Source organism: Myiozetetes cayanensis, unplaced genomic scaffold (assembly GCF_022539395.1).
Source record: "Myiozetetes cayanensis isolate MyiCay16 unplaced genomic scaffold, myiCay2020 scf22, whole genome shotgun sequence".
In the NCBI taxonomy this organism is placed as follows: domain Eukaryota; kingdom Metazoa; phylum Chordata; class Aves; order Passeriformes; family Tyrannidae; genus Myiozetetes; species Myiozetetes cayanensis.
This window is the reverse complement of record NW_026087434.1, coordinates 8,385,404-8,405,863: the sequence shown is the minus strand read 5'-3', so window position 1 is coordinate 8,405,863 and position 20,460 is coordinate 8,385,404. Positions and strand designations below refer to the sequence as shown.

At 47.5% G+C, this 20,460-nt stretch overlaps 1 protein-coding gene and 3 non-coding genes across 4 annotated transcripts; 3 read left to right on the top strand and 1 right to left on the bottom strand.

Annotated features, from left to right (window-relative positions):
- Positions 1 to 28: 28 nt before the first annotated feature.
- Positions 29 to 100, top strand: TRNAM-CAU (transfer RNA methionine (anticodon CAU)). Its single transcript has one exon. It is a non-coding gene; the product is annotated as a tRNA-Met (tRNA).
- Positions 101 to 1,010: 910 nt separating this feature from the next.
- On the top strand, positions 1,011 to 1,082 carry TRNAQ-CUG (transfer RNA glutamine (anticodon CUG)). Its single transcript has one exon. It is a non-coding gene; the product is annotated as a tRNA-Gln (tRNA).
- Positions 1,083 to 2,036: 954 nt separating this feature from the next.
- On the top strand, positions 2,037 to 2,108 carry TRNAQ-UUG (transfer RNA glutamine (anticodon UUG)). The gene has a single exon. It is a non-coding gene; the product is annotated as a tRNA-Gln (tRNA).
- A 155-nt stretch (positions 2,109 to 2,263) lies between these two features.
- On the bottom strand, positions 2,264 to 18,960 carry NARF (nuclear prelamin A recognition factor). The gene is made up of 11 exons (XM_050319246.1): positions 18,806 to 18,960; positions 18,277 to 18,357; positions 17,774 to 17,917; positions 16,946 to 17,078; positions 15,336 to 15,470; positions 11,284 to 11,402; positions 10,343 to 10,472; positions 9,888 to 9,960; positions 7,237 to 7,374; positions 6,554 to 6,711; positions 2,264 to 6,020 (listed from the first exon to the last, which is right to left on the bottom strand). Exons 1-11 carry the CDS (start codon positions 18,830 to 18,832, stop codon positions 5,779 to 5,781), a joined length of 1,380 nt encoding a protein of 459 aa, XP_050175203.1. The 5' UTR covers positions 18,833 to 18,960; the 3' UTR covers positions 2,264 to 5,778.
- Positions 18,961 to 20,460: the final 1,500 nt, after the last annotated feature.

Genomic DNA, 20,460 nt, shown 5'->3' with positions numbered 1-20,460 from the left:
CCGTGTGGGAAAGAATTCTGTCAGGAGCAGCAGAGTGGCGCAGCGGAAGCGTGCTGGGCCCATAACCCAGAGGTCGATGGATCGAAACCATCCTCTGCTAGCTACAATTTTTCTTTTTTCCCCTCCCCGGGTCCTGACGGCTCCGTCCTCGCTGTGGTTATTTCTGGCTGTGCGGAGCGGTGGTGGAGCGAGGAGTTATTTTTGCTAAACCATCTCGGCCACATGCAGAGGAGCGGGTGCGAGGAAAGGACGGACAGGGCGCGGCACGGTGTGATGCTTACAGCTTTTCTTCTAGCGAGATTTGATGGACTCATGGACTCACACGGGGGTTTGGGTTGGAAGGGACCCTCAAAGGCCATCCAGTCCAACCCCCCGCCAGGGTCAGGGACAGATCAGGTTGCTCAGAGCCCCGTCCAACCTGGCCTTGAATGTCTGCAGGGATTGGGCATCCACCAGCTCTCCGGACACCCTGTGCCAGTGTCTCACCACCCTCAGGCTAAAATGTGTCTTCCTTATCTTTCTTATAAATATATAAGGTCTCCCCGGAGCCTTCTCTTTTCCAGGCTGAGCAACGCCAGCTCTCTCAGCCTTTCCTTATAGGAGAAGCGCTCCAGCCCCTGGAACATCTTGGGTTTGGCTGGCCCTGCTCCACCAGGCCTGTAACCAGCCATAACACTGTACGTTTGCAGTTTTTCCACGTCTTGCCTGTTTAAATGAATGTTCTGTTACCCACACACTGGTCAGTCAGTACCAAGAGAGGAAACAACCTGGCGAGCTAAACCAGTGGCTGTGACAATGGTCCCTGCTGCTCCTTCTCAAACACAGCACGACACGCAGGGCAGCAAAACGAGAGCGCAAACGTGAAGCAAAAGCCAGGGCACGTGGTGGTGAAAGATCTGTGTGGGGGTTTGAGCGGCGTGAGCTGAGGAGAACCCGGTGAGGCGTGAGGGGACGGTCGTGTTTTGTGCGGGTGTCCCTCAGAAGGCGCGGCTCGGGAGCTGGGGATGTGCGGTTCCATGGTGTAATGGTTAGCACTCTGGACTCTGAATCCAGCGATCCGAGTTCAAATCTCGGTGGAACCTGAAATTTTTCCTCCGTGGGCAGATTTCCTTGCTGGGAAAATCGTGGAAAACGAGTTTGAGGAGTTTTTCGTGGATTGTTGAAGTGCCGTGAACACTGACGTCCCGTGCTACCTGGAAAGGGTAGGGAAAGGGAAAGAGGAAGAGGAAACAATCACAGAATTTCCTGATTACATTTTTTTTTCCGTATCTATTACTTATTGCAGCCAGGTTGGCATATTCTGACAGGAATTAACTGAAGAACTTCAGACACATCACAGCTCACTGGGACATCAGTGGTTCCTTTTATTTCTACTCTGGGAACAGGCTGTGAGGGAACACAATTCTAAATTCTGCATTAGCAAAGCCAGAGGCACCACTGAGCTCCGGGGCAGGTACAAGGATTCCGTGTGTCCCTAAAAACAGATGTTCTCCCACTGTCCGTGTTTGCTTCCTGCCATCATTATACTACGGGGTGACCTTCTTGTGGCCTTCCAGTACCTACAGAGAGAGGGGAGGAGCTTTGGACCAGGGTATGGAATGACAGGACAGGGGTGATGTTTTAAACTAAAAGAGGGTTGATTCAGAGTAGGGATCAGGAGGAAATCTTTTACTACGAGGGCAGTGACGCCCTGGCACAGGTTGCCCAGGGAAGCTGTGGCTGCCCCTGGATTCCTGGAAGTGTCCAAGGCCAGGCTGGATGGGGCTTGGAGCAACTTGGGCTGGTGGAAGGTGTCCCTGCCCATGGCAGGAGGGGTAGAACTGGGTGATCCTTAAGGTCCCTCCCAAACCAAAACGATGTTGTGATTCTATGAAGACAATCCTGCAGAAACGCGGGATAAATATGGATATTTAGGTCATGTTAAATTCCTGCAGTCACTGCAGGCCCAAGGGCAGGAGGAGCAGGGTGGTTTTCCCAGTGGGATTTGTTGGCTATGGATTTATCCTCCAGGCTCCCAAAACCAAAAGGCATCACCCGGTTCTATGGTGTAATGGTCAGCACTCTGGACTTTGAATCCAGCGATCCGAGTTCAAATCTCGGTAGAACCTGTCGGGAGTATCCCGATTTTTCCCTGATCCCCTTCCAGATAAAGCAGCCCAGGAGCTCAATGCAAAGACTGTCCTTGACCTGATCCTTTATGACGTTTCTCCCCCTTTTCTTCCATGGGATCAACAGCCATACACTGGACAAAAAGGACAAGACCTTCAATAATTGTTATAACGTTTTAATTGGATATTCCATTACATTTTACTGATGTTTTACACAAAGTCTTTTTCGAGGGGGAGGAAAAAAAAGCATTTACACTGTGGAAAACTTGACTTTCAGCAGGTAAATGTGCAGAATTTGGACATTGTTTTTCAGCTGCACCCAACTACTCCCTTGGAAAATGGGGGCAGGAATGTCGTGGTTTCAGAGCAGGGGTGGTGTCACAGATGGAATTCTGCAGTTTAAAGGGGTATTCCCTGTGCTTTGCAGTGTTTGCTCCTCATTTCCAGGGTTGCTGAGGACACCTAAACACGCTGTCTCCCCTCCTGCAAACCTCTCACCAGTCCCTGGTTTACACAGCAACAGGAGCAGCCCTGCTCTGTGCCAGCAGCTCCTCCTCCTTTTCCTCTGCCCAGGTAACCCTTCCCTACTGTCCCTTGGAAAAAAACCCACAGAACATTTTCAGATCAGTTTATTATTTAGTGGAAGTTCAGGTCCCAGCTGCTCAAGGGAAATGTTTGCTCAACTCATTCCATTTTCACCCAACCCATTGATGAAAAATCCCTTATCTGTTAATTATCAGGGCTAATTTTCATCCCCCCAGCTGTTTGTTGCATCAGGACACACACAAATAAGGATTTTACTGTTCCTTGTGCACCAGGGTTTTAATTAACTCTACAGTTACTTCAGTGTAATTAGTCAGCTCTCACAGACTGGTTTCATCCTTCTCCCCAGGCACAAGGGCTTTAAAGCTATAGAGGCTTGTCTGCCTTGCAGTGATTCAATATATTAATTTACAATTCTAGAGAGCAGATTACCATTTCCCACAGCAACCTGGCAACTTTCTCCTTCCATTTATGAGAGCTGGAGGTGTAGCTGTGACCCAGAGCTCTCCCAAACAGCTGAGGCACTGTTGGTGCCACAGATGTGCCCCAGCTGGAACGTTACTGTCAACAATAACACTTTCCAGCTGCAGGTTTAGAAGCCAGAATCAAACCTTCAGGCAAGTGTTTCACTGTATATGAAGCTGCAATAAGCTTTTCTGATACCTCAGATTTCAATGAAAGCAGGTGGAGGGGGAAAGAAAAATTTTCTTTCCTTTTCAACTGGCACTTTAAAGAAAAGGGCTTTAAAAAACTGAAATGTTTTACTCCAGAAAGTCTTGTAAAAGAAAAGCTGACCAAAAAAGAAAAAAAAAGACAAAGTCTCATTTACTTAGGTCAGTAATGATAATACAGACATTCCATGTAGCCCTCCTTGCCTTTAAAAACAATCCTGCAGCAGACAAATAATCAACAGCTCCTCACACTGCGGCCCCCGTGGGTTAAAACACTGGAGCAGATGGAAGAAATGGTGGATCCAACTGAAATGGTTTATTTTACACACTGAGCCACAGCTTTCCTTCCCCCACTGCCCAGCCCAGCCCTGGGGTCCCCCACTGGCACAGGGGGTGAGGCCCCTCAGGGCAGCAGCCAAACACAGGGGCCCAAGTGCCACCCACCCCCGAGGAGGATTTGTGACGTTGCACAAACAGCTCAGGGGTCTCCTTTCAGAACAAGGCAGCTCTTGTGTCACTCAGGGAACATTCCACATTTTTTTGTACCGCTTCACCCAGCCTATGCACATAAAAAAATAAGCACACTGTACAAAGAGCAGAAGCCATATAATTTAAACATGCATCCAGCTACAAACCATATATACAGAGAAACAGGCCTGTACAAACACAACAGGACACCTTAGCACATGATCATTCTGGTGGGAGTTTCTGGGGGAAATCGTGGCAGATAAAGAAAATCAGACTGAAGGAGGTGGATGTTGCTTCCAAAAGAAATCTGTTCCAAAAGGTCAGGCAACACCCCATCTTTCTCTAGCAGACAATTGCCACAGCTGCAGCTCCACACAGCTCTTCCCACCACTTCTGGCCTCCCTGTCTGTACAGAGGTAGATTTCTGGTGATGTTCTGATATTGCACCACGTTAAGTACCACGTTTTTATTACAAGGGACAACTCAGGCTAATTCACGGGGATAATCTCATTGTGTGCATTCAGTAATCAAATTCATCTGCACTTGAAAGAAAACATCCCTCCAAGTGCAATGGTTTCTAGTTTAGGTGGAGGCTGCAATTATTCACAGCTTCACGTTTAGAGAACTATTTCTTGTCATCAGGGTGACACTTGAGTGTCTCTCTCCTTTCCAGCAGTGCCAGGGCTTGCAGTGCCTTCCCTGATGCTTTATCCCATCCACTGGGTTCAGGTGAAATGTGGATTTCAAACAAACACACCCAGGTTTTTGCAGGATGGGACCTTCCTCACACAAGCTGTTGTGATATTAAAGACATGGACAAGAAGATTCATTCAAACTGCATGAAATGATTAAAAAAGCCCATCCACACTTTCAGGATGGACAAGGAAAGCTGGAACTTTGCAATGGTGAACGGATTGGATGTTACCAGGAAAATCTGAGGAAGTCTGGCAGGAGTTCAATCTTCTTTTTGTCCATCACATTCTTGAACAACCCTCTGACAACTCAGGACACTGCAGACAAGCTTGCATGCCAGCAGCACTTTACAGTGGCTGTTAAATGAAACCTCTACAGCATACTTAAAAAAATAAGTGCACCAAACTTCATGATGCTGATGTATCTTAACTCTGATGAGCTCACAAACATTGCTCAGGGCTCTCTCCTCAGAGGCACCCCAGGAAGTTGTTTTTTTGCAGCAGTCTGTCAACATGGGAGACAAATGAAAGAACAATGTGGGTATGTTTCACTCTGAGAGAGAAGCCAAAGCAGCCCCATTCCTCCTGGCTGCAAGCTTTGAGGAAAACTTAAAAGGAAAGTAAGTTTTCTTTTTGTACCGACCAACCTATTTGGAGCTATTTAAAGGAACCATTCAGCAGTAGCTTCCCAGGCTCAGTTTCTGTGGAGCATCCTGGGACACTACATCAGGAAGGAATGGTGGCTAGTTTGGAACTGTGTATTTTTTGCTGAATTAAGGATACAAGGCATATAGAAATTCATTACATCTCTTCATATACTCACTTGTCCTTTTAAAGGGCTTTTTCTTTAGCAAGGCAAGTAAATCCCAAGTTACTTCACACCAATTGCAACAATACTGAAATTCCTGTGGACTGTTTTCCTGTGGTGCCAGGGATTGCACACCTAGGAGCAGGAGTGGAATCATCTCACCCTCTTGGAGGAGCCCATGCTGTGAAGTGAATGGAGGAACTTCATCAGCACTTCCACTCCCACAGGGCCTCTGTGCCTCGCCAGGTCACGTTTTTGGATGAAGAAATCCACGGAGGGAACGACACTCACAGTACAAGTTAAATGACAGTGGCAGGAACCTGGGCTTTTGGAGACTTCTCTGGTTTTGCAAAGCAATGGTTCTTCCCCAGAACAGTCCCAGCTGGGCAGGGCCTCTCTCACAGCCTGGCTGTGCTCAGTGCCCGTGGTTGCATAGAGGGTCCCTGTGCTGACCCCGAGAGCTCAGCACAGCTCTGCCCTGTCCTCTGTTACCATTTGATGTCCAAACTGCTCGTGGATTGATTCACTGCACTGTATGTGGTGTGCAAAGTCTCCTGGGCCTTCTTGGAGTCCATGCCCTCCAGCCAGTCCTGGTACACCTTCTGCACGTGCAGGTTGGTTTCTGGCAGCCGCACGGGAATGGCAGCGTACACCTCCTCCATCTGGGCAAGCAGGGCTCTGTCTGGCTTGCCATCCTCAGTCTGGGCCTGGCCTTTGCCATTCAGGCACCCTTAGGGGAAAAAGAACAAAAAAGCTGCAAGGGTGATGAATTTTGAGTTAAACAAAAATTTTTCCTCGTTTCTCACACTTGTCTTTACATTAACTTCCCCCGCTGCTGTTACAATTTGTATTTACCTCAAATGACTCTGATATCAACATCATCTCAATGGAAGTGAGGTTTCCATATCAACAATCTTTCCCTGCCTTCTCCATGGTTTTATGATCCTAATTATCTTGTCTTTCCTTGCCCTTGACAAGCACCATTTCAGGGGATTTCCTTGGAGGTTTGGCAGCGCTGCACCAGCACTGACTGACAGCTCAGAAGAGAGCCAGGAACGCTGGGGCTAATTTTGGAAAACCCAATCAATTTCTGAGCCAACCCAGAACCTGTAACTGGTGTTCTGGACCCTTCATTAAATAATGAGGTTTGAGATTATTAAGAAGGGAATCAGGAAGGAATGAAGTGCCTGCCTTAGGGCAGCTCTGCTTTCCTGTGAGACTGAAGACGTGCACGGAGCGACTGGGGATGCACATCGTTCTTACCTCCTGGGCACGCAAGGACCTCTACGAAATGGTACAAAAACTTTCCTTTTTTCAGCTTCAGGACCATGTTTTGGATATTCCTAAAGCCATAAGCTGCTGCAAAGCGCAGCACTGTCTCCCCATCCTTTTCAAGGGTAACTTCTTGGAAGTCCTTGTTCCTGTCAAAATACACAGAGAACGTTTTAACCCCCTGTGTTCCCAGAGGAACAACCCAACTGTGTCAGTTTGGGGTCAGCTGCTCTAAAGAGAACAGAACAAGTGGAACAGTGAGATCAAGGTGAACTCCTCCGGTTTCTAAACTGTGTTAAGCAGAAATTGAGGTGTAACTCAGAACAGAATTATACCTAACTTTTTAAGTGTGGTTAAGCTATTAATAAAATGACTGCTGTGACAGACGTAGAGGTTTATAACATGCAACTGCCTGTCAGACAAAGAACAGTAACTGCATTCACTGCAGCACCAACTAAACCAGGGGAGGTTTAGGCTGAACTTCAGCGACCCTTTCCTCACCAAAAGGGTGGTCAAACCCTGGAACAGAATCCCCCAGAGAGGTGGTTCATTTTGGGCAGCCCAAATTCCTCAGGCAGTTGGACTGGGTGATCACTGTGGGTCCCTTGCAACTGAAAATGTTCTATTCCAACTAGCCAGTCCTACAGAACAAGGATACAAAAACTCTGACTTACTTTAGTGCTTTGTAGGTGATTTCCTTGACATCCATGCCAAAAAGCTCCTTTGCAGCATGTTTAAAAATGTGCTCCAGGTACCCATCAGACCTCTTCCCATCGTGCCTCACCACATCTCCCTCCTTTATGTCAGCAAACCTTAGAAAAACAACAGAAAGGGAGATCAGCTCTGAAGTTCCATCCCTTCCCTTCAGTAAAGCAGTGTGGTTTTCCCTTTCTCTGTCTCCCCCACTGAAAAGGGTTTTGTAGCACTAAGTAAGAACACATTAACAATTGTTATTACAGCTTAAAAAATGGAAACTGGTCAGGACAGCAGCAAGATTGTGGAAAATAAAATAAAGGCTCGAGTAAGAGCTGTGCTCTAGCTCAGGGAAGGAAATGAGAGCTCCTACCCAAGGACATGGCCCTTCTCCTGGAGCTTCACCTCTGCCCCAGGTCAGGGCAGCAGGAGGGGCTGCCTGTGCTGTTCCCTTCTGGCAGAGCAGGAATCCACGTGGGGTGTGGGAATGCCACTTGCAGCAGGAGACACTGATCAGCAGACACAGATGATGTGCTTTGCTGTTCCATGTGAAGGCCTCTCTGGGGATAATCTCCTTACCTTTTCCCAGAACACCCGGAGTGCCCTTCCCTGGCACCAGCAGCTCCTGCCTGAGCTGATCCCAGCACAGGGCTCAGCCCCAGAGCCCAGGTGAGAGTCACCCCAGCCAACACCCACTGACAGCCTTCTGACACTTGGTAAGTGCAGCTACTGAACAACTACTGCAGCCTATGGTTGGTTTTTTTGGGTTTGTTTTCTTTTTTTAACAACCTCAGTCAATTCTGTTTCATGGTTTGTCACCCAACTTTTGCCAAATGCTGTTTGCTGGAGCTACACAAGCGAGTTAAGAACCCAAACCCAAGTTACTTTATTCATGGACCTTTTAATACCAAGCACTTAATCACAAATTGCTGCTGTGCTGGGACTTATTTTAAGAAGAGTCCAAGTTATTTAAATTTTTCTACAAGATCTATTTTTAAGATCCCAGAAGAGCAAAAATTTAAGTCATCAGGTCTCTCTGCTTGAATCAGATTAGTCCTTTCAAAAGTTAACATTATTTTCCAACATAAACTGGGATCACTTGGTCTGTTCAGCCTGGGGAAGAGGAGATGGAGGGGAGACTCATCAGGGTCTGCAGCTCCTCACAAGGGGCAGTGGAGGGACAACACCCATCTCTGCTCCCTCTGACCACTGACAGGACCCCAGGGCACAGCTGGAGCTGTGTCAGGGCAGGGTCAGGTGATATTAGGAAAAGGTTCTTCCCCCAGAGGGTGGTTGGGCACTGAGCAGGCTCCCCAGGGCACAGCCCCAAGGCTGCCAGAGCTGCAGGACAACACAAGGACAGGGTGGGATTGTTGGGGTGCCCTGAGCAGGGCCAGGGGTTGGACTTGATCCCTTCCACCTCAGGAGATTCTGCAGTTCTATAAACTGAGCTAATGAACCAGGTATATTCTGAATAACAGCCTGTTCTTCCATTGGACAGGCTGATCCAGGATGAAGTGACTGTCTCTGTGTGTCTCTTGTGCCTGCAAGAGCTTTGTTCCTGCCATTCTCACTGTGTGCCAGTTGCTGGTAGAAGCACTCACAGGAGCTGCACCACAAACCCAGCTCTGAACACGTTCCCACTGCACCACTCCAGTTCCTCCCCTCTACACAAGGTCCAAGCAGGATATTAACTGGAACTGAAAAGGATTTGTCCAAACTTACAGAGCTTTCTATTTTGTGCAAGAAAGCACGTTTACTGCTCCATTGCCACCCCCTTGGAAAGACACCAAGGAACAGCTGTCACACTTGAACAGAGAGCAGGGGGAGCAGCCTCTGTAACTGAGCCTGAGAACTGAACAGCAGGCACAGCAATCCCTGAGCCAGCACATGGGGTGGAAACAAAACCTCTGCAGTGCTTTGTGTGCTTCTCAGCCACAGCACAGCTCAGTCTGAGCTGATCTGGAATAACTAACTGCTGTCCTCAGTACAAAACCCAGCTAATTACCATTTCCTGAAAGGCTGCTGCTTCTAGCAATTCTCCAGGAACACACTGGGGAAGTGGAAATTTACTGTCAAGATGCTGCTGGGAAGGAGAGGGGAGCACAGAGCAGATGGTCAAGCCCACGACTGTGTCCCTGCAGCTTTTGGGAGGCACATCAGACTGCTGGGCTGCACACAGGATCGAGCACAGGAGAGCTCTGAGCAGCCTCAGCACCCCAGACAGTCACATTTACTAGCAAGGCATGAGCTCAGTGCAGCCAAATCTAATATTACTGCATTCAAATAAAATTAAGGAGCTACACAATCTCCAAAATTCTTCCAAAATCTTCAAAAGGCATAAATTTTAAAGTAGTTACCATATAGCATATAATCTGAGGTAATGACCCTTTTGTATTTAGACAGCATATACAGTTTTATATTATCTGTTTTATATTACTTTTATATATAGCCATGAACATCTGAGATAACATTTCAGTGGTTTGGGTCACTGTGGTATATTCAGGCTTTGATGCAGGTTTTTTTTTTCTTTAAAAAGAAAAAACATTCTTCTGAGCAGTTTTACATTGATGCTGAATATGCTCCAAGGTGTCATCAAAATAAAGAAACAATCCACAACAAAGCTACTTACAAACTATCTACAGCTACTTCAGGCACATCTTTCATAGACACATTTTTCTGTTCCATTATTTGGACAATTTCACCTGTAGGAAAACACAAGACATTTTACTTTCAACACCAAGCACAAACAAACACACGCTGTGCCTGTTTTAGAGATCCATGTCCCAGTGTCACATTCTCCAGCTCTTCCCAGAGTCAGTTCCCTCCAATATCTTGAGAGGCCTGACACTTCCAGCCCCTCTTCCAGCTTGCCCAAACTTTGCTTAAATCCTTAGCCTGATATTTCAGATGAATAGCAACTTAAAAGGAAAGTATCCCCTACACAGCCCCTGTGCTACCAGTAGCACAAAACCACACGTACTTATTTTTAAGCAGACTTGAAAAAAAGCCAAGTCTGGCACAAAGGCTATGCTAAAAGTGGTGATTCACTTATATATTTATAGGTGGTAAGTTGAAAGGTTGAACCTGATGTCAGGACACAATCAACTTCGGATGAGTTGGACAAGGCAGTGTAGAAATCTTCCCGCAGGGCTTCCAGCTTTTTGTCGTAACAAGGCGCCACAACTACATGGAAAATTTTCTCAGGAGACAAGTTCTGTGGGACACAGAAAGGAGCACAAGTGAACTGCCTGAAGAGCAAAAGACAGCTTGAAGGATGACAGGGACAGAAATAGTGTCATAAACCCCACGCAGGCAGTACCAGGAATCAGTCCCTACCCGTCACACTGAGAGGCTGCCACACACAGATAATGATTTGCCAGAAGTCACAAAGCATCAGCAGCAGACTTCCCAAGTCTGTCTTCTGGCTGGAACTCTTACTTATACCTTCAGACCACGTTTTCTGTAGCTTTTGATTGCCTTAGGAAATGCATACAGTTCAGGAGTTCTGGTTTCTGGCTGTCCCTCACTCATGTCCATCTATTTATCCATCCATGTGCACACAGCAACAATTTCCTACCGACTGTGGCTGCAGTTCCATGTCAGTATGATATGTAAAGAACAGCAGCTTTTTCAACACACAAAATGGAGAAGATAAAAAGGTTTGTTTCTAGGATACAGTGCTTTTATTGATCCCAGATAACAGGGCAATTTCCACATGACTCCTCTGCTCCTGTTTTGGCTGTGCTGTAGAACAGCACAACAAGAAACCCTTTAGCTGCCATGGGTTTAATTTTATCCTTAAATATCTAAAGCCAGGTTGCCCTGAGAGTGCAAGGATTGCAGTGCATGAACTGAGGTTCTTTGCACGTTCTTCCCATCATGACACCTGTGTAGCAGCAGTGCACTCTTCATTTTCCAAGGACAAATAATAACTAAGATCTGCATTTCAGTATCAAAACCCACCGTAGCCCAACTTTTCTATTTTAGAAGAGTATAATGGTCAAAAATAAATGGGAATTCTTTACCTGCTGCCTGGCAAAGTAGCCCTTCACTAGGGAGCCCATGATCTGCTGGGGGGACTTTGCAGTGCAAATGTGAGAGGTCACCAGGTTGGTGAGCACCCTTTCAGCATATCGGATCCAACCTGCAGGGCCAGGAAAGCACAGTCAGAGACAGGAGCAGCCCAGAAGCTCAAAAAACAGCCCCTAAAAACCTTGACCCCTTCACAGCAGGCAGGACATTGCTGTGGAGGGTTAGGGGAAATGGAGGGAACTCCAAGGCTCTGTTAATAATGCTTTAATCAGTAATTCACTGGGTCATTAATGTAGACCTAGAAGAAGCCACTGTGAACTTCATGCCCTGTTAAACCATTCCTAGAGCTCAGATTTAACAAAGCAGAAAGAGCAGCACCCCAGCTAACAAAGAGTAACTTGACCTTCTAGACCTCAGCCCCTGGATCACCTCAGACCACAACAGATGCACTGTTTGGCTGCTTAACTGGGACCTGCTGTTCCTGAATTCAGCAGCCATGCCCCCAGCTCGCCTGCCCTGGAACAGGGGAGTCACATGAAGGCATTATCACCAGATGCACAGGGATTAAGCCTGGAAAAAAATGGCTTCTTTTACTCTTGCTGGAGTAGCCACAGCTTCAGGAACACCCACACACACAACCACACACACAGAGGAATGAACTGAAACCTCTGTGTGCAACATTCTATCCTTAGTTACTCGAGAACCCCCCTGTCACCAGACTCCTTCATTCAGCTCAGCTCAGGCAAGCTGTGGATATTCACACCATTCCCAATATCCAGAGCTGTTATATTACTGCCCATCTTCCAAAGCAGAACTGGCAGATCAAGGTATTTAGGCTGTGCAAGTCTTTCTTAGGCACTGCAGCTCTTGCTGGAAACCACAGCCCAGAATCTTTCACAGCAAGGGTTTAGAGATTTTTTCATCTACATGACACCTAAACTGTGCAGGAGATTTAGGCCCAGGGAAGAGGAATCTGCTTTTGGTGCTAAGAAATACTGAGAAATATCACACTTAAGTCTTTTATCTTCAAGCAGATTAGTGTTTACATAAGAGAAAAACTGCTGTGCGGTACATGCTGCTCAGGAAGGGTAAAACCTGGAGGTTAATTTTTAAGCTTGGAATTACCACTGACATAAAAAAACCCCACTTGGTAATGTTTAAGTCAAAACAGCAGCACAAAACTGGGATCCAAGTGGTGTTCAGCTGTTTGCCTCTCTATGGCAGAGCAGTGTTACAAAATCTGAATGATGAAAATGAGAATGTGTAAGTATTAGAAAAAACCTGCCCCTCCAGCTGTTTAAATAGTCCCAGTTCTTGTTGAAGTACAGACTTCAAGCTTAACAGATAGTGGTCTCCATGGAAAACCTCAGAGACACACATCATCTTCAACAAGCACTCATTTCAGCTGTAGGAAAAGCTGGGGAGCAGATTTACACGTCAGGTCTGTGCTGAACTGCCAGACTCTGAACAGAAAGTTTGCCTCATGTCCACCTTCAGCTGCACCTACACCAAAGGACTTCATTCCTTAGTGTTTGGTGAAAGGCTGGATGCAGCACAGCTATTGAGTCTCAAATGCTGTCCAAAGAGAGTAACAACTGCTTCAAACCAAACCAGGACAGTTTAAAAACCATTCTGCCCTGTACTTGCCATTAATCACCCCAGCACTCCTGCCCTGAGTTCTTGGAACTGGAATGTTTCAGCTGTTGTAGTCACTTCACTGAATCCCAAGAGATTCCTGACAGTTATTGCCCAAAGTAATTTCTGGAATTCTGGACTCACCCAGACCTACTCCCTCCACAAACTCATCTGGATTCTCAGCCATTTGCTGGCTTGTCTTGGCATCAAAGGGCAAGAACCCCCTACAAATCCATGCATCATTTCTTGCAGAGGTACCTCAGAACACACATTTTGTAGTGGTTATTGTGAGAAGGTCACACAGATACATGCCATGAATGTATCTGTGCATCTGTAGGAAGGGCAGGAAAACTACGAAAACTTTTGTTACCGTAAAACCCCGTTCCTGAAAAAGGCAGTTGGTTGACTGGGACAAAAGCATCTGAATCCTCAGTATTTACAGTCTTGCTACTGCTGCTGTAAATCCCAACCCCTTGGCTTTGCTGGGAGTACCCAGAGGTTGGCAACGCATTCAAAACTGGCTGTTTCCAAAACCTGCTCCACGTTGCTGACCAGCTTGGTCCACTGAGGAGCCCAAGTGATGACTGTGAGCTGTTACCTGTGCTAGCAGCAGTTACACTGTGGGACTTTAAACAAGAAACAAAAACACCAGCTCCCTTTCTCCTCTGGGAGCAGCAGGAGGTGAGCAATTAATAGAGGGCCAATAATCCACCTTTTTTATCAGGTTCTGGGCCCTCTGGGCTCTGCTCTTTGCTCGTGGTAGATGTTCCAGCCCAGGCTGCTGCCCAGGGTGATAGGGCTGGGCAGGGTCACACCCTGAGATAAACAAGAGCAAAGCAGTTCTACTTGAGTTCACACTGACCTTCTACCTACTCAAATGTTCAAAAAACATCTTGTGATAAACACAGAAAATTTATGGGAGAAATTTATGTAATCTGGGGGTAGAGAAGGGAAGGAGAATAAGGAACAGAAAATGCCCTCAGACAGTTAAGGTCAGTACACACAATGATCTCACTTTGAGGACGACTAGTCATGATTTTTGCTTTCTCTAAGTGCTGTCCAAGAAACACACCATGTTCTTAAAATGTGTTTACAGTGATATTCTGGTTCACTTTCCCAGAAATGGAGAGCACCCATGCTCTGCTGACATCTGTACAGAGAGCTGACACCACAACCTGCACTGAAACCAGAAACTATTTTGTGTGAGCCACACAAAGAAAAGTGCTCCATTAGTTATTTTAAAATATTTCCAATAAGAGCAGCAGATAACCTGAGCTCTGTTTCTAGATGAATAAAATCAAAATTCTCACAAGTTCTAAAAGCAATCCTCAGGTTCTGAATTTTACATAAACCATGCACAACCTAATTAATGGGAGGTGTTTCAACTTCACAGGTTTCACATGAAAAAAAGCAATCTATAGTATGCCTGCTCCTGAAGATGAGAGATTACACTAAGATAAAAGATGAAAAAAAGGAGACTTTTCCTCCTAGTATATATATGTAGCACCTAAAGCATAACCCAGATACTTCAACCACAGAATGCACAGAGTATTAAATTATTAAATATAATTCAAACAGTAGTATTTAAACTTCAGATCCATGACAGCAGCTCATTCTGGGCATCACCAACTGCAACTCTCACTCACTCTCTCATCACTAACATTTCTTTAACCACTGCAAGCCACTTGAGTTACTTGAGAGCTAGCAAGAAATATTTTGGTATTTTTATCAGCCTTTTGAAAAGGAAACCCATTCATTTTAGGGTGGAGTTGAGGGGGATGTTAGGCAATGTAGTTACTTCTACCTCTTTTTTTGATACTTCTTTTTTAGGGAGGTGACTTCCAGACTGAAATGAGGTTGTGCTGACAAATGGAAAAGGGAAGCAGTGACTGAATGTTCTGCATCCATTCAGTTGGGGTAAGTGCAGGTTCTGTTCATACAGAACACGTTCTCAGGTGCAAAACTCCCACTGAGTGAGTCAAGGCTGTGCCATTTCATGTGAGAGTTACTTTCTGAGTGTCAGACATGACCACCTCACAGTCATCATGAGGGATGTCACCCGCTACTTCACCCCCAGGCTTAAGTGGCAAGTTCAAAACTTGGCTCGGGATAACAGAGGTTGTGGTTTAATCCTATCAAAGTTCCTTAAAGATTCTTTTCAATAAGGAAATGCCCCGTTAAACTGTGTGGCCTGAACTCCTCCACTGCAGTTCTGATTCTCATTTCCAGGCACTGAGGACGAGCAGTGACCCTGGGAACAGGTACTGTGTGCCTGGCAGCCCTCAGAAGCAAACCAGAAATGCTCCAAGTTGTGCAAAGCTCCCAAATGAAGCCCCTCTTTCCTTAGTTCCTTGGTGGCTGCAGGGAGAGCAGGCTGAGGGGCAGGGAGGATGAGGAAATCAGTTCTCACCAGGGCAGGCAGAGGCAAACATTGGTAAGGCATGTTCCTCCTGGTTCCTCCGCTGGTACCGCTGCACGAATTCCCTCTGGCTCTCCAGGATACTGAAATCTGCAGCTATGGTGGTGTCAAACACATAATGCACCCCTGGGGAAGCAAGCAGAAAGGAACAGGGAATGGGGCATCTCTCAGAGTTCCAGGCCTATGGAAAACCTTGGGAAGATCAATGAGTGTGTTCTTTCCTCACTCCAAATGTTCAGAAAATAAATGAAGACCATACACTGAAAAACTCTCTTCTATGTCATGAATTTCAAAGGACCACCAGCTTGCTCATGCTGCAGGCAACAGTTCAGATAGTTCTCTGCCTCCTCCAGAGGAGTTTGCCATTCAGCATCTATTGCTTTGGTTTAATTGAAGGGGATTTCATGACTCTGGGTGACTCACAGGGACTCTTGTAAAGAAGTGTTCTTTTCAAGACATGCTGAAGTCACATTTCATTATCCACAAAAAAAAATACATCCAGTTATATCTCCATTTGCTGAAATTTGTCTGCAGAGGTGCAGGAGCATATCACCAACACTGCAGAGACCTGCTGGCCCTATGAGCCTACATAACACTGAGCACATCCCCACAGCAAGGGAACCATTGATAAATGAGTATGTTCTAAGAAAAAACTGGGCCCCACCACAACTCAGCAGTGCTTTTAGGTGAAGGAAATGTACCGGGTACAAAGATGCATCATAAAAACTAAGAAAAATGAATACATATATATATGGAAACACTTTATAGGTTTATAACTGCAATGGAAAAAAATAAGAAAAAAAATTCCAAACTTATATAAATAGCATAATGAGCAAAGGAAATACAGCTCTAACATCAAACAGGCAGATACAACTGTTCTTGCATGTAATTTCAAATTATAGGGAAAAAACCAGAACTGACAATCTTCTGGAGATTTAATGTGTCAAAAGGACTGGAAGGAATTTAGGGTAAGAATTCCCTCCTCCCTCAAGTTACAAAATACAAGAAAATCTTATTGAAGGTCATGAATAAATCCTCCCTGATTTCTTGGTAGTGGAGGCTTTGGAGCCAGCTCTACAATGTCCTTCTATTCCATGACCTTGGCTGGGAACAGGGAACGTCTCCAGTCCATGTCTGACGCTGCTCTGCGTCCCTGGTGCCCCCCAGAACATCACAGAGTGAGGAGCTCAAACTCTGAGCCAAGTTGTGCAATGGCACCTTCTGGCTGCACAAGCAAATATCAAGGAATAGAGTCCCAGAACGGTTTGGGTTGGAAGAGACCCTAAAAATCATCAGTTCCACCCCCTGTCAGGGGCAGGGACACCTTCCTCTAGCCCAGGTTGCTCCAAGCCCTGTCCAACCTGGCCTTGGACACTTCCAGGGATCCAGGGGCAGCCACAGCTTCTCTGGGCAACCTGTGCCAGGGCCTGCCCACCCTCATTTCTGCCTGGTATCTAACCTAAATCTCCCCTCTTTCATGGTCAAAAGCCCCTCTCCAGCTCTCTTGTAGCCCCTTCAGGTACTGGGAAGCTGCTGGGAAAGCAAAAAAGCCAAACCAATTCCCCCCTTCTCCTCCACCACCATAACAACCCCAAACTTACCAAGACTTTTGAGGAAACCACAGAGTCTCTTGGCTGCTTCATTCACAGAGAGATTGAACTTAGCAGCAAAATAAGGCAATGACTGAGGGCATAGAGACACTGCCAACACTTTGTGTTTTGAGGTATCACATTTCTGGTAAACAAAAACAAAGAAAAAAAAGGTATGTCATTACAACAGGGCAGAGCTCCTTGCTTCCCCTGCCTTTTCCACTCCTGGAGTTATTCCCTGGGGTCTGATGCTTCAGTGAGCCATATCATTACAAACCCTGTGAAACAACCATCAAGTTGGGGCAGGACAGGGTGTTCCTCTGATTCTGCCAGTGTTTAATCATCTGTAGATGTTGCTTTTATATAATCCATCTGTCCTCTAGGACAATCCTTTGGTTGGTCTCCACATGGCATAAGGGAAGTTAAGAGACATTCAGCACCCATGATGTTGTAGCAACATGAAAGGTTCTAGCAAATATGCACAAAGTTTTATGTTTAAACATTAAGTAAACTAATGTCTACAGAAGTCCTAGTAATAAAGGTATGAATATTGAACTACAAGACTAATGTGTTAGTAGAGTAATGAGGGAGTTACATTTCCAATAAATTTCCCTTCTGCAGGTGCAGTAACTTCCTTCCAGCATTTAGGTGAAACGCTGTGACCTCACAACTCTAATGCAAAATTATTTTTAAGTTACTTGATCATTCATCTTGCTTCAAGTTTTCACTTCCTCTTCGGAAAAAACACATCCTGACCAATCTTCACGTTATCTGCTTAGTCATTCTGTAACTGCCTCCTCCTCCTCACAGAAAACTGTGTTATTGTTTGGGTCACTTTACCTTATTAAGGTTGAGAACACGAAAGAACTCCTTCTGGTTCTGTTGGAAAACTCTGGCTCCTTCTTCTGATGTCATGCAACTGTCACAGGCTAAGCAGTCGCTAAGGAGTATTTTAGCATTAGCCAGAGTATCAAACTCATTTTTCTAAGGGGGGGAAAAAAAGTGAGATCAAGAACGTCATACATTTGCTATGACAACCATTGGCAGCTCACTAAGAAAGAAACTTAGATATAAAGACATTTTGTGCCCTTTTACTGTCAAAATTTGTCTCAAGTTCTGTGTCTGTTTTGAAGACTTAAGATTTTTGACACTCAAAATGGGCTTTTATTTCACCTTTTGAAAAGATTTTTCATTCTCTACAAGAGCTCAAAATTGCTTACAACTGCTTGTTGATTATTGTTATGTTTAGGACTTGAAAGTTGTCTCCTCATAACCTCCCTTAGGGTGCACAACAACAAAAGAATACAAATAGAGCACATTACAGTTTACAGAAGGAACATTACCTCTTCAAAGCCATCGTTTGAACTCAATGCATCAACAGATGTGCTTTGTGTATCATCATTTTTCTGTTTTTTACTGCATTCCTGAAACAAAACAGAAAATACACGGTTCGTGCCAAGCCCGTTCAGCGTTCCGTAAGCAGCCCTTCTGCACACTGTCTGTACCATTAACCACTAATGGTGCGTTACTTTGCAGCGTTCTGGCAGCGTTCGTTCTGCCCCTTCACACGCGAGGCCTTGTGTTCGAAGTGCAATCGCTGCGATGGAAGCGATTCCTCCGCAGGAATCACCGTGCTCCATCAGTTCTGGAGTGCCGGGCGGTGTGTCAGCCCCGGGGGGAGCGGAGGGCTCCGTGTGGGGGCTCCCGGGAGGACGCGGAGCGCGGTGACCTTGGGGCCGGCGGCCAGCGCCGCTCGGCCTCCCGGGGTAACCCCGCCACTGGGGAGTCCCCGCCGGCCGCGTTCCCGACCCCCGGGGCTGTGCCCCCCTCCCCAGCCGAGGGGCTCGGGCAGGACGCGGCCGCCGCACTCACCTTTTTGGTGCAGTTCTCGCACTTCATTTGCGGCGCGGCCGGCACAGCCCGGCGCTGTCGCGGGTGCGGCGCGGTCCTGGCGGCCGGGGCTGCGGGACAGGAGAGAGCGGAGCGAGGTTGAGACCCGCACGAGCAGCGCCAACCCGACCCCCTGTCCGGCCCGGCCCGGCCCCGCCGCCCTTTGTTGCCGCGCCCGCCCCGCCGGGCGGTCCCGGGGCGGCCCCGCCGCTCACGTGCCCCGCAATGCCTCGCAATGCCCGCAATGCCCCCGCCCGCAGTGACCCCGCAAACGCCGCCGGGCCCCCCCACAGGGGCGGTGCGGGAGCACCGAGCGGCCCCGGGGCGGGCGCGGGGCGGACACGGCTCGCCGAGCCCCCCGGAGAAGGGGCCCCCGCAGGCGGCAGGGGGAGCGGGACCCCCCCACCGCACCCCGGTCCCTCAGAGCCCCCCGCGCCGGGCTGGCGGCGGAGCGGGCGGGCACGACCCGCAGCTCGTCAGCTCCGCGGGGGGAAAAAAAACAACAACCACCGAATACCCCAAAACAGCCCAGCGCAGCCGAGCACGCACTCCTGGGCGCGGGGCCGCTGCCGTACCTGCCGCCGGGGCTGTGCCTGTGGCCGCAGAGCGGGCGGGGCGGCCCCGCCTCCGCCACCGCCTCCCCCGGCACAGCCCCGGCCGCGCCCGCCGGGCTCATTGCGGACCTGCGGCGCCGCACGTACGCGAGGGAACCCCCTTCCCGATCCGCATCCCGATCCACGGCCGCATCCTCAGCCCGAGCCCCCCGCCTCCCGCCCCCCGCGCCCGGCAGCGGCGGTGCCCGAGGTTCCGCTGCTTCCCCAGCGTCCCCGCAATATTTTTTACAACGCGCTCCGCAGTTCTATCACACAAAGGGTTATTTTCGCCGCTTCCCTCCTCCCCCGATTTCTCTTTTCTCGTTTTAATTTTAAAATGAAACGACACCCTGCGAGTTGGTAAACACAGCACCATCACCGTTTTATTTAACCGGGGTGCTGCGGTAACAAAACACAAGTAACCAGCGATGCTGTTCCCAGGCAGGAATCGCAAACCTTTATGTACAGCGTTATTAAACGGACACATCAGCCTCCCACTGCCTCAAAGGGCCCAAAATATTAATTAAGGTGCTTATGATCTCTTGTCTTTCTAAGCCTCGGGTTGTGGTACTTTGACAGAAAGGTTCAATGCCCATCTTGCACCTCCTTTAACCCCCGTGAGCACAAGCACAGCACACGCCTACAGCTGCGCAGGGAAGTTTTTCCGCTGTAAAATGACATTATACAAATCAAACCGCAGAACTTCCAACGAACGTGCAATTTCCTGCCTGAACTGCAACTTTCCTTTACCCAGAGCCCCCGGGAAATCCCCTCCTGTTACAGGGAGCTCCAACGCCTTAATCCACAGACAGGTTTTGGGCACAAGGGCTGGAGACAGGCACAGCCACAGGGGTTTGTCACCCAGGGACACAGCTCTAACCACTTCTGTCGTTTTAAGGATACTAAAGATAATCTCCGAGAAGAATGTAAAAATAATGTGGGCTTTTATTCTTTAATTTACAGGCTACAGGTGAGTTGTCATTGAGGTCAAAGAAACCAAGAACTCCTTACCTTTACCATAGTGAAAGCAAACAGAAACATTTT